General features: G+C 37.5%; 1 protein-coding gene across 2 annotated transcripts in view; it reads left to right on the top strand.

The window, feature by feature from the left end:
- The window catches only part of LOC135674158 (protein OSB3, chloroplastic/mitochondrial-like), a 30,532-nt gene extending 20,060 nt beyond the window's left edge, over positions 1–10,472 (top strand). For both annotated transcript variants that reach the window (XM_065183699.1, XM_065183698.1), the window contains 3 exons: positions 9,772–9,833; positions 9,932–10,105; positions 10,212–10,472. In XM_065183699.1, the coding sequence (XP_065039771.1) occupies positions 9,772–9,833; positions 9,932–10,060 (191 nt within the window). In that variant the 3' untranslated portion in view covers positions 10,061–10,105; positions 10,212–10,472. The remainder of the gene's footprint in view (positions 1–9,771; positions 9,834–9,931; positions 10,106–10,211) is intronic.
- Positions 10,473–15,705: the final 5,233 nt, after the last annotated feature.

The following is a 15,705-nucleotide window of genomic DNA, read 5'->3' as shown; positions in this document are numbered from 1 at the left end:
AACAGATCTAAGATTTTTAAAATTTTTGCTTACAAAAACTCCATAATCGTCTATGGTAATTACAACCTTAGTTTATCTCTTAGCAATTCTCAAATTGTATTTCTATTTTTGGTCTTAGTGTTAATTAACTCAATGCTTCTAATTTCTAACCTTTGTCTCCATTGAAGATAGAATTTCTCTATGTGGTAAGAGAATTACTTCGCCGATTCATAATGCAAAATTAAGATAATGTGATTACATGTGACTTATCATAGCATCGTTTCATGTATGCTCATTGCATGTGTGCATAGTAGTTAAAAAGGACTGGAAACGCGTTTGATGGAATCATGTTTTGTTATGAAACATTTGCTCTTTTGAAGATTTTAATGTTAGAGAAAAATGTTTGGCAACTCTTTTCTTTGTAAGACATCATAATATGCACCTATTCTATGAGAATTCCTTTTGTAAATATTTTTTTTCTAATTCTATGATTGTTTAACTATGAAAGTGATAGTTACCACATAGGAGTTATTAATAGTTATTGAGGTTGGTTTTATCCCTCTAGGTGTCCCAACTCCTGGGACATTGATGCAGTTTGTGAGTAAATAGGGTTCAAATCTCTAAACTATTTCCTTAAACAAGGAATCTTGTCGTTGTTGTGCTCTATAATGGGCAATATCATCTGTAATGATCACCGAAGTGCCTTTAGTAGTTTCTATCTCTATTGGATCTCAGATACACCTTAAAGTTGTTTTTATCTTTGATTGACACATATCTCTGATTGTTGATGATTCCCATGGGTATTGTAAACATGATTTAGACCTTAAAATTGCACGATCTTGCAACCTATATCCAGCTTGGAGTTAGCCTAGTTACTGAACCTGATTGCTGATGGGCTTAGGTTGTAAAAATTGTTTGACCCATATGTGTTGGATTGAGTTTTTTGAGTTCCCTCAATAGTGCTTATATAAAAGGCCAAAAAAAAGAAAAAAGAATATACTTCTTGTGCAACAAGGTATCGAGCCCTCGCCTCTTCACTTCCTACATGTGCTTTATTGCTCCTTTGGTATTCTTCATTCTGTTCTCTCTCTTCCTTTCTCTTCCCTCCTGTTCTCTCTTCTCTTTCCCTTTCCTCTTCTTATTCTCTCCTCTGCTCCCCTCTCTTGTCCTGTTCTCTCCTCTTCCATATCCTGGTCCTCCTTGTTGGGAAACCTTGGAGACCATCGCATGCCCAACGAAAAAATAGAACAAAAATCATTTTCCTCAAAACAGATTTATATTGAATCGTGTGCGACGATAGGGAGCGAAAAACTCGTGAAATCGAAAATTACATGAGATTCGTGAGACACTCTCACTTAAGGGAACTTGTATATTCCTGATTTGCAGATACCTGATCTGCAGATCCCAGTTTGTGGATGAATGTGATCTTGTGTTCTCCTCTCTAATGGTGATCTACACGACAAATGAGGTGACGACACACCTCCTCTCATGACGCGTTCTTTTCTCACTTTTGCACACCACACCACGCAGTAGAGGCAATCCTTCTTGCTGCCGTCTCGCATCAGAGAGGGGGGTAGTCTGTTGAGGAAGAATCATGGAGAGAAGTCTTGGAGGTGACAACTATGGGGTCTAGCCTTGTAACCCTTTTAGTCCCATATCCCTTTTATAGAGAGCTCTTTTTGCTAACCCTAATGAATCTTGCTCTAGTAGGTATTGGATCGCCATTCAATTACCCTAGTATATTGGATATTGGATCTCCATCCAATAATTGCTAGCTTAATGGAAATTGGATCTCTATCCAATTATCCACTTTAAACTTTTATTGGGTCACTCAACGGATTCAATAAAATAGGGGCTTATTGGATATCACATATTCAATCCTCTATTCGTCGCGTCATCCACTATATATATGTGACTCTTTAGGCCCAAAACCGAGCTGGCTGTGAGTTGCACCTGTCAGAACCTCTTCTGACTCAAAACTCTTTTTGATTCAGTGAGAGCATACGCTATATCAGGCTTGGTATATAGCATAGCATACATGATATATTTTATCGCAGAGGCATTGGGTATCCTATCCATGTGTGCCCTTTCTTCAGAAGTCTTTTGGAACATATTCTTAAAAAGTGATATTCCATGTCTCATTGGTATGAGGCCTTTTTTGGAATTTTTCATGTCAAATTTTTTGATAATGATGTCTATGTACTGGGATTGGGACAAGCCAAGTATCCTCTTAGATTTATTTCTATGGATCTGAATTCCTAAAATATAGGATGCTTCTCTTAAGTCCTTCATAGAGAAGTTTTTAGATAACTAAGTTTTAACTGTGGAGAGCATTCCTATATCATTCCCAATGATTAAGATGTCATTCACATATAACACCAAGAAGATGATAGCGCTCCCACTTACCTTTCTATACACACAAAGCTCATCTTCGTTCTCAACGAAGTTATAAGATTTGATTGTCTTATCAAATTTTATGTTTTAACTTCGAAAAGCTTCCTTTAGTTCATAGATGAATTTAAGCAATCTGCACACTTTATCTGGACTTTCTTTGGACACGAATCCCTATGGCTGTATCATATACACCTCCTCCTCGAGATTGCCATGGAGGAGTGCGGTTTTCACGTCCATCTTTCAGATCTCATAATTATGGTGTTCTGTAATGGTCAACAGAATTCGGATGGATTTCAGCATGGCTACGAGTGAGAAGGTTTCGTTATTGTCAAAACTTTGACTTTGACGATGCCCTTTTGCTACTAGCCTAGTCTTATAGGTCTCTACCTTTCCATCTACTCTGATCTTCTTGAACATCCACTTGTAACCAATGGGTACAATACTCTCAGGTGCATCAAATAGGTTTTAAACTATGTTGGAGTACATAGAATCCATCTCGAAACTTATGGCCTCTAGCCACGTCTTGGAGTCTATACTCGTAATAGCCTTATCGTAGGTCTGAGGATCAACATCCTCAATGTCCTCTCCTCTGATATGTCCCACATATCTCTCAGGAGGGGGGTATTCTGTTGGACCTACGCAAAGTTGGAACTTGTATGCTAGGTACCTGAATAGACTCGGCCTACAGAATGGTGCTCGAGTTAGGTTCTCCTACCTCGTTCAACTCTTTCACGTTGTCACTGTTTTCACTAAGAATGTGTTCCTTCTCAAGGAACGCTGTCCTCTTAGCAACAAAGACCTTTTGGTCCTCGGGGTGATAGAAATGATATCCACAAGTTTTCTTGGGGTATCTCATGAACTTGCACCATTTTGTCCTTGATTCCAACTTGTTGGGGTTGTGTCTCCTAACATAGGCAGGGCAACTCTAAATCTTAACAACATTAAGATCGAGCTTCTTCCCTTTTTATATCTTATATGGTGTAGGCACTACCGATTTAGTTGGAATTCTGTTTAGAAGGTAAGCTGTGGACTCTAGGGCGTATCCCTAGAATGAGACAAGGTAGGTCGGTGAAACTCATCATGAGCTGCATCATGTCTAATAGCGTGCGATTCTTCCTTTTCGTTATACCATTGAGCTGAGGTGTATAAAAAGGGGTCCATTGAGACAAGATCCCATAGTCTTTAAAGAATTGGGTGAACTCTGTACTCAAGTACTCACCTCCTCGATCCGATCAAAGAGTTTTGATACTCTTTCCAGTTTGGTTTTCTACCTCATTCTTATATTCGCTAAATTTCTCGAAGGTCTCGGACTTGTATTTCATCAAGTACACATGTCTATACTTAGAGAAGTCATCAGTGAATGTAATGACGTAAGAATAACCGCCTATGGCCTGAGTTGACATGGGACCACACACATCACTATGTATGAGTTGCAGCAACTCAATGGCTCTCTCTCCAATTCTATTAAATGAAGAGTTGGTCAATTTCCCTTGAAGACAAGACTCGATAGTTGCATATGATTCGTAATCAAATGAATCTAAGTATCCATCCTTTAGTAATCTCTAGAATTTTCTTTCATAGATATGACCCAGCCTATAATGCCATAAGTATGTATTGTTTATCTCATCTCGCTTCATGACATATGAAGCATCATCTAATATGAATAAACCATTATTTAATATTTATTTATCGATGTTCTCATCATTTAGGATCAATGAATAATCATTGTTTTCAAAAACTAATCTATATTAATTATTTGTCAAACCTAAAATAGAAATAATATTTTTGATAAATTAAAAGAACAAAATAGGAAACATTTAATGCTAAAAGAGATCCACCAGGCAATTGTAGGGTGACCTTCCTAACGTCAACCTTTACATCATTCTCCATCCTAAGGTCCATCTCGCCTCTTGCTAATCTCCTAGCCTTGCCAGAACCTATAATGAATTGCAGATATGAGATGCACTATCGGTATCTAATACCTATGCACTATTATAATTTTTTAACAAATGAAGATCAATCATGAATGTACTTGAAGCTTTTCTAAGTTTTTGTTTCGCCTTTTCTACAAGGTACTTTTTGTAGTTCCTCTTCCGGTGCCCGTCTTTGCCATAGTGGAAGTACTGGCCTTTGTCCTTTGTTGGGTCCTTCTTTGCAACCTTTGCTTTGCCCGGTTTGCCCTTGCCCTTGTCCTTCTGCAGGGACTTTTCTGCCTTCCTTTTCTTTTGGTCTTACCAGGATAGAGAACTGACTTTTTTTTCTTGGTGGTGCTCTTAGCCTCCCTCAATATATTAAGGAGCTCAGGGAGTCACCTCAAGCTTGTGTATGTTGAAATTTATAATGAACTGCGAAAAGGAATCTGGGAGGGATTGAAATACAAGATCCACACACAAGTTATCCTCTAGGACCATTCCTAAATCCGTGGGTTTTTCTATCCACTCAATCATCGTAAGGACATGGTTCTGAACGGATGTCCCCTCAGTCATCCTAGCGCGGAAGGGACTCTTGGATATTTTATATCGTTGAGTCCTTTCCTGTTCCTTAAACAATTTGCGGAGATGTAGGAGAATGAATATAACATTCATCTTTTCATGCTGCCTCTGTAACTTGGGAGTCATGGAGCCTAACATGTAATATTGAGCAAGAGTGGAGTCATCAATGTACTTCACGTAGCGAGTGATCTCATCCTCACTTGCCATTTCCTTGGGCGTAGATATTACTATGTCAAGGACATATGTGATTTTCTTTGTCATGAAAATAATTCTTAGGTTACAGAGCCAATCCGTGTAGTTTGGACCAGTGAGACGATTGATATCAAGTATATCATATAAGGGATTTGAAAGCGATATTTTCTAAAAATTAAAGATGTAGTTGAAAAGTAAATAATATGCAGATTTTGGATTTTGCAATTACAATTAAAATATGGTCTTTTATCTTAATCTATTCTTATTTTCTCGTGAAACACACAACTCCCTCCGATATGTGAATCGAAAATCCCCGACGATTTTTTAGTGGGGATTGGGATCCAATCGACATCTTAGTATATGACCTTGAGGGACTTGACCAATCACATTAAACTCAAATGGTAGGCAACTCTTGCCAATCATAACTTGTGATTTCCATCATGTTCGGCCTCTGAATTATTATGGTCTCTGAGGACTTAACCAACTTAGCCTACGTCGAAAAATGATTTCCGCCTATAATGTTGGAAGGACACGTGGGTCAATATTATTTTAGAGGGGTTTTTTTAATTTAATTCGGTCTCGTGGTTAAATGTTATGTGTCACACACATATATTTAATATATTATTGATATCTCATGTGTATATATATATATATATATATATATATATATATATATTACTTAGTAGGTGTAGAAATATATATCATATATATGCACATACATCCACACCAGATAATCATGGACCAGAGTCAAAGTGATCAAAACCGAGCCAAAGGCTTGATCACAAACAAAAAGATTCAAGTGTGCCTCGGCGCATCTTTATGCTCGGTGATTATCTGTCTCGCCCTCATCGGTCCTATCGGCACTTCGGTGTATCTCCATGCCCGATGATCATTCGCCTCGTCCTCTTTGGTCTCGCTAGTATTTCCAAACATTCATTGCGCCTTCTCGTGAAATTACAACTTAATTACAGGCACATAGGCCCACAAATACACATATCACATAAGAGGAAGTACAATACTGAGAGAGATAGAATTACATGTCGGATACATGGGAAGGAGAGGGAGGCTCGTAGGTCCCAATAATAATAATCACATACACATCATCACACATGGCTCATGATCATCTGTTCACATCATACATCATATGTACACAAAGGTGTAGGACTACTAGGTAATAATTAATTAAATTATTTAATTAATTAAACTTGGATTAACTTTTAATCCAATTAGGAAACTCTATAGTATCCATACTACTGAGTATCCCATACGACTAGGAAATCTTGGCCGCACGGGTTGCTTGGGTGGCCAGGAAACCCTAGCCGCCAGGGACCCCTTTGCAACGAAGAATCCCTGGCTATAGGGGTTCTGCTTGGCCATGCAACCTTTGGCAAGGCCGAGAGCATCAAGTTCTACTCTTGGCCAAGGTTGCAAGTAGCCTTCCGCTAACATTGCAGGGCTGCAACAGTTGTTGCCCTTTTCCCAGTTTTCTGTCAATCGTTTTGATGATAAATCAGTGGTCAACATGACCTTTTAAATGCCAAAACTGATGCAGTTCAAATCTATGATTGGTATCAAACGTAACAACTTTACGTAAACATCGATTTTACACGATTCAGCACAACACACGTAATTAATAACCAATCGTTGCACGAACAACCTGGCTCTGATGCCACTGTTGGGAAACCTGGGAGAGAATCACATGCGTAGCGGAAAAATAGAACGGAAATCGGTTTCCTAAAAACAAATGTATATTGAATCGCATTCGACGATTGGGAGTGAAAAAATCGTGAAATCGAAAACTGTGTAAGATTTGTGAGACGCTCTCACCTAAGGGAACTCGTATATCCCTTGTCCGTATATCTTAGTCTATGGATGAAGTAGATCTCGCGTTCTCGTCTCGCGACACGGCGGATGAGGCGACGATGCACCTCCTCTCGTGACGCGTTCTTTCCTCACTTTCGTGCACTACCACCATGCAGCAGGGGCAGTCCTTCTTGCTGCCCTCTCTCACCAGAGAGGGGGGTAGTCGGTTGAGGAAGAAGCAAAGAGTGGTCTTGGAGGTGGTGGCTATTGGGTCCAGCCTTGTAACCCTTTTAGTCTCGTATCTCTTTTATAGAGAGCCCTCTTTGTTAACCCTAATGGATCATGCCCTATTAGGTATTGGATTTTCATCTAATTACCCTAGTATATTAGATATTGGATCATCATCTAATTATCCCTAGCTTAATGGGAATTGGATCTCTATCCAATTATCCACTCTAAGCTCTTGTTGGGTTTCACTTAACGGATCCAATAAAATAGGAGCTTATTGGATATCATATATCCAATCTTTTATTCGTCGCGTCATCCACCATATGTGTGTGACCCTCTAGGCCGAATACCGAGAACAGATCCAATAAAACAGGGGCTTATTGGATATCATATATCCAATCTTCTATTCGTCGCATCATCCACCATATGTGTGTCCCTCTAGGCCGAATACCGAGCCGGTCGTGAGTTGTACTTGTCAGAACTGATTTAGTGAATTATTATCCCATAATAATTCGCTCAACTCATCGACTATGGATGTACTAAGCCACTATGCCATAGTCCCCAAACGGTACAAGAGGATTTAATCCATTGGATTCGTTTGCTCTCTATTACCGTGTATCTATAGTCCTTTATTCATCTAATATCCCAATAACCGTATACCTGACATGGTGTTGTCAGGCTCCTACGGAATCTACTCGAGCCTTGCTCTAATCGGATTCTCTTGGAGAACTCCTCTCAATTTGAATGACCTTGGTTAGGGATTTGCCTGAGCGAGAACATGCGGGACATTCCTCTTAGCGGATGATCCTTTATCGACACTCAATTGCCCTTGTAAGGTTGGCTACCACTTCCGATGATCGGTTGTGTTAGATTTGGAACTTTTAGACCTTTAAGTCTGGTATCAAAGAGTGGAGTACTCATACAGGACATCCTTGGTGTCTCAACTCTAAGGATCAGACACACAATTAGGACCACGAAACCACTGTCTGACGATAAGGTATCATTAACCATCCAACATTCCGTGAGCGGATTATTCGGTAAACTCATTCTCTAGTGAGCACTTGTGCTATATCCTTAGTGTCTCCACACAAGTAGCTATGAGACTAGCTACATTCATTATATGGATAGGTATATAGCATATTGGTCTATTCAGTTATTTCGATGTTCTTCTCAAGCAACCTATGATGGGGAATATTTAAGGTATGTGTTTATAGGCGAATTAGTCTCATTATCATGATCTAATCATGATCCAATTCTCATTGCATAGATCTAAGGACATCACAATATATTTATCAACCAATATAAAGTGTGAAAATGTCATAACCAAAAATACTATGCAGCATGTTACATATGTCATCACTCACGTGATTTCATTGTAGGGCACCTGTAACTAGCACTCCCTTTCTTGTTCTCTCCTTTCCTCCCATTCATCTCCTTTGGTACTCTTCTTCCTCCTGTTCTCACTCTTCTATGTCTCCTGTTCTCTCCTCTCTGCACCTTTCCTGTTTTCTCCTCTCTCCACCTGTTCTCTCCTCTGCTGATCTTCGAGAACTTGTGTCGTGTTGTGAGGCTCTTTGTTCACTCTCAAAATTTGTTTCTTCTTTTTTCCTCCAGATTGTCTTCTATTTATGTCCGTATAGACTGCAACATGTTGGGTAACGCACCTAAAGAACCAAAGTAAGATATCTAGTGTCATTTAGTTTAATTCTTGTTCTTTAGCATTGTCTGCTACTTGCAATTTGATAACAGCAAATCTTACTCGAGGGGTGAGTGGTGTGAGCTCATGATAAAACCATTACACTGGGAGAATGAGACCAGAAGATGGTGTTAACAAGGGCTCGACAAGGGACATACACAAAAAGAGAGTGGCTCCTCAGTTGATTTGTCCTGTTTTGTCAACTTTATCCATCCTACATTCCACGCAACCAGTTGGTCTTGCATTGCATGACGTGTTTGATTGTCGTCTAGACAATGATGATGATGATGATGGTGAAGTGGTAATTAGCATGTCTGTAAATTATCCCCAATATGTAGAAACGTGCCCAAGGACAGTGGAGTAGTGCATGAGAAACTCCTAAAGAAAACAACATTTCTTTCCATTTCTTGGCGATGCATTGCTGTTCTTTTTTCTTAATTAGTCCCATTCCTTCAAAATTTGGCTCTCAAGGTTGAGATTAATTTAATTTAATTTAATTGTATTATTCGGTGGAATGTGATTATGCATGTTCATATGGTATTGGCATAACTTTATTCGTCCTGAATTTAAAGAATGATCACAAGTGCAAGTTCATGGACTTTGTTATTTTATGGGTTTCCTAGACTTTGCATACTAGCAGGTCTTTACCAATTGAATCTTTAATTTACTGTTCTCCTTTTTTAGTTCTTTAAGTTACAACTGGTAAAAAGCTTATTTTACTTTATCAAAAGAAAATTTTCACCAAGGGTGTTTTGACAAATCGTCAGGGTGCTGGAATTATGATTGGAAGTTTATGACTTTTTTCTCCAGTTGTGTTTTAAATATATGACAGCTTTTGATGATTGTTGTTGAAAAAATAATTATCACTTATTTATTTCTTATAAGTTTACCTTAGTTAAACATTTCCTTCGACTTACTATGATAGTATAATTTGGTCTGGAATATATTTTATGCTTTCTTTTAACATTTTTCGATTGCCATTGGCAGAAAATTCATGGAAGAGCCTTGTGGATAATCCAAATGATTGGTGGGACAACCGGGCAAACAAGGTATAACCCTGATATTCAACAGATATTTCAACTAAGATGACATCAATTTATTTGACTGCTTGATATTACTTATTTGTTGTTTTTTCTTACATATGCAGTTCAATCAGAAATCTCCTGATTTTAAACACAAGAAAACTGGTGAAGCCTTGTGGCTAAGTTCTACTACACCTCAGTGGGTTCTGACGAGCTTGCCTCCAGTGAACACAGAAAAAAAATTTGAAAGTTGAATGGCATCTTCATCACCGGCTACTATACTTTCTTAATCTTCGCAGGTAATCCTTTTGATTTTGATCTATATATGTAATTTGAAGTTCGTTATTTAATCATCATTAGACACCATTTTGCTCATGTGGACATTTTTCTATACTCCTGATGCAGGTTAAAATATCATCCTATGTTGTGGCTCACCATTTCTGATAATTCCTTGGATATCATGAACATGAGACTGAGAGGATTCACTTTGGAGTGGTCTATCGATATCACTCAGATGCCACAAGGCTTTTTTTTAGTTGTATCATTTACAGTGTTTGCTGATAAAACTACTATGATAAAATTTATTTCTGAGTTTATAAAACTGCTGGATCATAGCATGATTAAACAATGTTGTTCAGTAGTGCTAATAGGGGTTTGCATGATCAATTGTGTGCTTATTTGCTTTTCATCTGGCTGATTTCAGTGATTCCTCCCCAAACAGGAGGAATCCAGAGATCTCCCACTCCACGCATCAGTGTGTTCTGCAATGCATCTTTTTTCTTTTTTTGCTTGCAATTCATTCCTTTGTTCTGGGTTTAATTAGTTTCTGTTCTGACATATATTAATACTAGGTCCAGTTTACGTGTTGTTAAAGGACATTTCAATCTACTCCCGGCATCAAACAGCCAGTTTTGTAAGCTGCAACTCGGCTTGTGACAGGTATTAACTTAATAGGTTTGAACCATAGATAAGAAATGATGTCTGACTTCAGTTTTGACTTATGGACTGGTCATCTGGGTCATATTTTGCATGTGTTGTTGTCGGTTATCATACAATTTCTTTTAGAATTGTATTCAATTCTAGTGCATGCTGGGACATATGTTATCGTCAAAATCAGCCCAGTCTAGTGCACGTGGCTCACCATTTCTGAGAATTTCATGGATATCATGAACACGAGACTGACAGGATTCACTTTGGATTGGTCTATCGATATCACTCAGATGCCATAAGGCTTTTTTCTAGTTGTATCATTTACAGTGTTTGCTGATAAAACTACTATGATAAAATTTATTTCTGAGTTTATAAAACTGCTGGATCATAGCATGATTAATCGATGTTGTTCAGTAGTGCTAACAGGGGTTTGCATGATCAATTGTATGCTTATTTGCTTTTCATCTGGCTGATTTCTGTGATTCCTCCCCAAACAGGAGTAATCCAGAGATCTCCCACTCCATGCATCAGTGTGTTTTGCAATGCATCTTTTTTCTCATTTTGCTTGCAATTCATTCCTTTGTTCTGTGTTTAATTAGTTTCTGTTCTGACATATATTAAGACTAGGTCCACTTTACGTGTTGTTAATGGATATTTCGATCTGCTCCCGGCATCAAACAGCCAGTTTTGTAAGCTGCAACTTGGCTTGTGACCGGTATTAATTTAATAGGTTTGAACCATAGAATAGAAATGATGTCTGACTTCAGGTTTGACTTATGGACTGGTCATCTGGATCATATTTTGCGTGTGTTGCTGTCGGTTATCATACAATTTCTTTCAGAATTGTATTCAATTCTAGTGCATGCTGGGACATATATGCACTAGAATTTTATTCAATTCTACAATTCTAATATGCACTAGAATTTTATTCAATTCTACAATTCTAGTGCATTTTGTGTTACGTGACATTTATAACGTGTTTGCATATGTTTCGAGCAGTATCTTCACACGTACGATTGCACTTCTCGGTCAGAGTACATGAGATGTATATATATCTGCGGAGTCTTTTCATGTTATTATCTTATGATTTTTCAGTGTGAATTAACTTTACTTGTTTTCCTCGTAAATGCTGACCGACTAATTGCTATAGAATGTAGGTGTCAGATTGGAAAATTTGGTCGACTAATTCACTTGACCGACTAAATCGATCGACTTTGTTAAACTCGCATGAACCATATCCGATTTTATAAATATAGCTAAGATTACTTAAATATTATTAACTTGAATCGTTGTCATTATTTTTGAGAGGATATTTATGTCAGTCTTGAAATTTGGATTACAATGAGAACAAAAGTACATCTCTAATGCAACCGTTTCTGTTTGTCACCCTTTGTCTTTTGACTATCGTTCTTCATCCCTCCTCTCCCACGTCTTCTCTTTATTCTTAATTGATTGTCATCAAAATGAAACGGAGGTGAATGAGCAAAATATTGCACCGAAAGAAGAGTTTGAAAATTAAGATACGATACAGAATTGGGGAACCAACAATGATGTTTTGATGACTAAAAAAATGTACATATTTGATCTCTAAGAAATTCGTATGCCGCTTGTTATTTGGGGAAATAAATTTTTAATAAAAACCTCCTCCTTTTGAATCTTTTCTGTGAGGTATCTCTTCTTTTCATATTTCTCTTTACTGTGCCCCATCTTTGAGTTAATCCCCAAATTGCCCTCCTGACATTGGTAAGTGTAGCAGCTCTCGTCCTTTCGTATGGATCAGTCGAAAAGAAAAATCCGTCCACCAATTTAAACCTAACCCAAAACCCCAAGGACGCCTTTGCCCTTCGAAGCAGTATAATTGCGTCCTGCCCTTTCCTCTCCCCTCCGTACCCTTTTCTCCTATCGATCATCGTCGTTTACCTATGTTTTACTTCCGTCTGTCATAACTGTTCATCTCCACTGTACTTCTATCGCCACCCCTTGTCCTTTCCTTGACCCTTGACTACCTTTGGTTCTTGACTCCAACTGAATACCTCAATCATCAGACTTTTCTCTTGTCAATTCTATACTACCATCACCTTTCCTCTCCTCGTTTGATTTTTTTTTTCTTTGCAATCATGAATTCTTTTGTTTTCAGTTACTTGAACTAAAGTTAAATGATGCAAATAAGATGACAATATTTGTTCAAAATTAATAGAAATAAATAACTTAAGTTACAATTTATTTGCATGCTTGCTGAATTGTTGTCATGAAACAAAAGTGGGTCCATGGTGAATCTTCGATGTGTCTTAGTATACAATTCTATTGTTGCTTTCTAAACAGTAAAAGTCAATAGGGGTGAATAGACTCACTAAAAATTCCATTTCTTTCATTTAGCTTTTAATGTATTACGGTAGAATATGCAACTTTGATGTTTTCTTAATTTGAGAGATTTCATAATGTTAACAGTGCTATTTGTAGAGTTTTAATATATTTCTTAGATATGGAGGTAAGACGCTATAACAATAGACATTGGTCATGATTTTGCATTTTTCTCTATCATTGCCATTTGAGGTATCGAGGTGATAAGACTCATAAGTTGATCAATTTTCCTTGAGGTCGTGCTAAGATGCCAATTAAATCATGATCTCTATTACGAATCTTCTATTGGAGATTTTCATATATCGGAGGATGTCTTGTATTTTATAAGAAAATAATGGGAGTCGACTAAGATAAAAGTCTATATCTTAATTAATTTTTTATAAAATTTAAAATATATATGTTATTTATTTATTTTTGTTATATCTTTATTTTTTAAAAATATGTTGCATATAGATCTCTTACATGACATACTAGATGTTAACCATCTCACTGGTCCAAACTATATGGATTGACTCCGTAACCTGAGAATTGTTCTCACGGTAGAGAAAATCACATGTCCTTGACACAGATGTGCTTGTGCTTGCGAAAGGAGCAAGTGAGGATGAGATTGCTCATTTTTTCGTAAATTATTTGAGGAATAGGGAAGAACTTAACAATATGAGATATCCAAGAGTCTCTTCCACACAAGAATGACTAAGGAGACATCAGTTCAGAATTATGTCCTTAAGATGATTGAATGGATAGAGAAGCTTAGGAGTTTAGGAATGGTCCTAGAGGATAACTTGTCTGTAGATCTTATATTTCAGTCTCTTTCAAATTTCTTTTCATAGTTCATAATGAATTTTAATATGAACAAACTTGAGGTGACTCTCCTTCAGCTCCTCAATATATTGAGGGAAGTTAAGAGCATCATCAAGAAAGAGAAGCTAGTTCTCTATGTTGGTGAGACCAGAAAGAAAAGGAAGGCAGAAACGCCTCTTAAGAAGGGTAAGGGCAAGGGTAAGCTAGGAAAGATAAATATTGTTAAAAAGGACCTGGCAAAGGACAAATGATAATGCTTCCATTGTGGTAAAGATGAGCACTAGAAGAGGAAATATAATGAGTATATTGTAGAAAAGGTGAAACAAAAGCTTGAAGAAGCTTTAGGTACATTCTTGATTGATCTCCATTTGCTAGAAAGTTATGACAATGTATGGGTATTGGATATTGATAGAGCATCTCATATATGTAACTCATTGTAGGTTCTAGAAAGATTAGGAGATTGGCGAGAGGTGAGGTGGACATCAAAATGGGGAATGATGTAAAGATTGCTGCTATTGTCGTTGACGAGGTCACCCTATAATTGCTTAGTAGAGCTATTCTTGTATTAGATATATGCTATTTCGTTCATTCGATCATCAAAAATATTATTTCTATTTCTAGTTTGACAAATAATAGATACAAATTAGTTTTTGAGAACAATGCTTGTTTACTGATTTTGGTTAATAAGATCATAAGTAGAGGAATATTAAATAATAGTTTATTTATACTAGATATTGCTCCACATGTCATGAATATTGGTGTGTCTAAGAGAAAGCGAGATGAGATGAATGATATATACTTGTGGCATTGTAGGCTAGGTCATATCCACAAGGGAAGAAGTCAAATGTTGCTAAAAGATGGATACTTAGATCCATTCGATTATGAATCATATGTAACCTTTAAGTTTTGCCTACAAGGAAAATTGGCCAACTCTCCACTAAGTGAAACTTGAGAGAGAGCCACTGAGTTGCTAGAACTAGTATATATTAATGTATATGATCTTTTGTCGACTCAAGCCATAAGTGGTTTTTCATACTTCATTATATTCACTGATGATTTCTCTAGATATAAACATGTGTACCTAATAAAGTAGAAGCCTTTGAGAAATTTAGGGAATACAAGAATGAGATAGAAAACTAGATTGGAAAAAGTATCAAGACTCTTCGATCAGATCGAGAAGGAGAGTATTTGAGTACAGAGTTCACCAAATTCCTCAAAGACCATGAGATTCTATCCCAATGGACTCATCCTTATACATCTCAACTTAATGATATATCAGAAAGGAGAAACCACACATTGTTGGACATGGTGCGGTCCATCCATGATGAGTTTCGCTAACCTACCCATCTCTTTCTCGGACTACGCCCTAGAGTCTGTAGCTTACCTTTTGAACAGAGTTACATCTAAAACTATAATATTTACAATATATGAGATATAAAAAGGGAAGAAAGCCGATCTTAAGGTGGTTAAGATTTGGGGTTGCCCTACCCACGTCAAGAGACATAACCCCGATAAGTTGGAATCAAGGATAGAACGGTGCAAATTCATGGGTGATAGGGATGATTTTGCCACAAGCCAGCTCATCTGTCACCGAGGCTGACAACATCGTAGGATGTCATGATGTGCACCATATCAATAACTAGCGATAATCGTCATACCTTATCAAGATCAGAGAATGATCAGGTAGTTCACTTTCTATACACTTACTCACTCTTATAGTTAACATTACTATTTTCTCCCCTTTATGTTAGGAAAAGAGTCCGGACTTCCGATGAACTCTCAAACTCCTAACGAAATCACGTTCTTG

Source organism: Musa acuminata, chromosome BXJ1-5 (genome assembly GCF_036884655.1).
Source record: "Musa acuminata AAA Group cultivar baxijiao chromosome BXJ1-5, Cavendish_Baxijiao_AAA, whole genome shotgun sequence".
In the NCBI taxonomy this organism is placed as follows: Eukaryota; Viridiplantae; Streptophyta; class Magnoliopsida; order Zingiberales; family Musaceae; genus Musa; species Musa acuminata.
The sequence above is the reverse complement of the archived record's forward strand: the minus strand, read 5'-3'. Positions and strand labels throughout refer to the sequence as shown.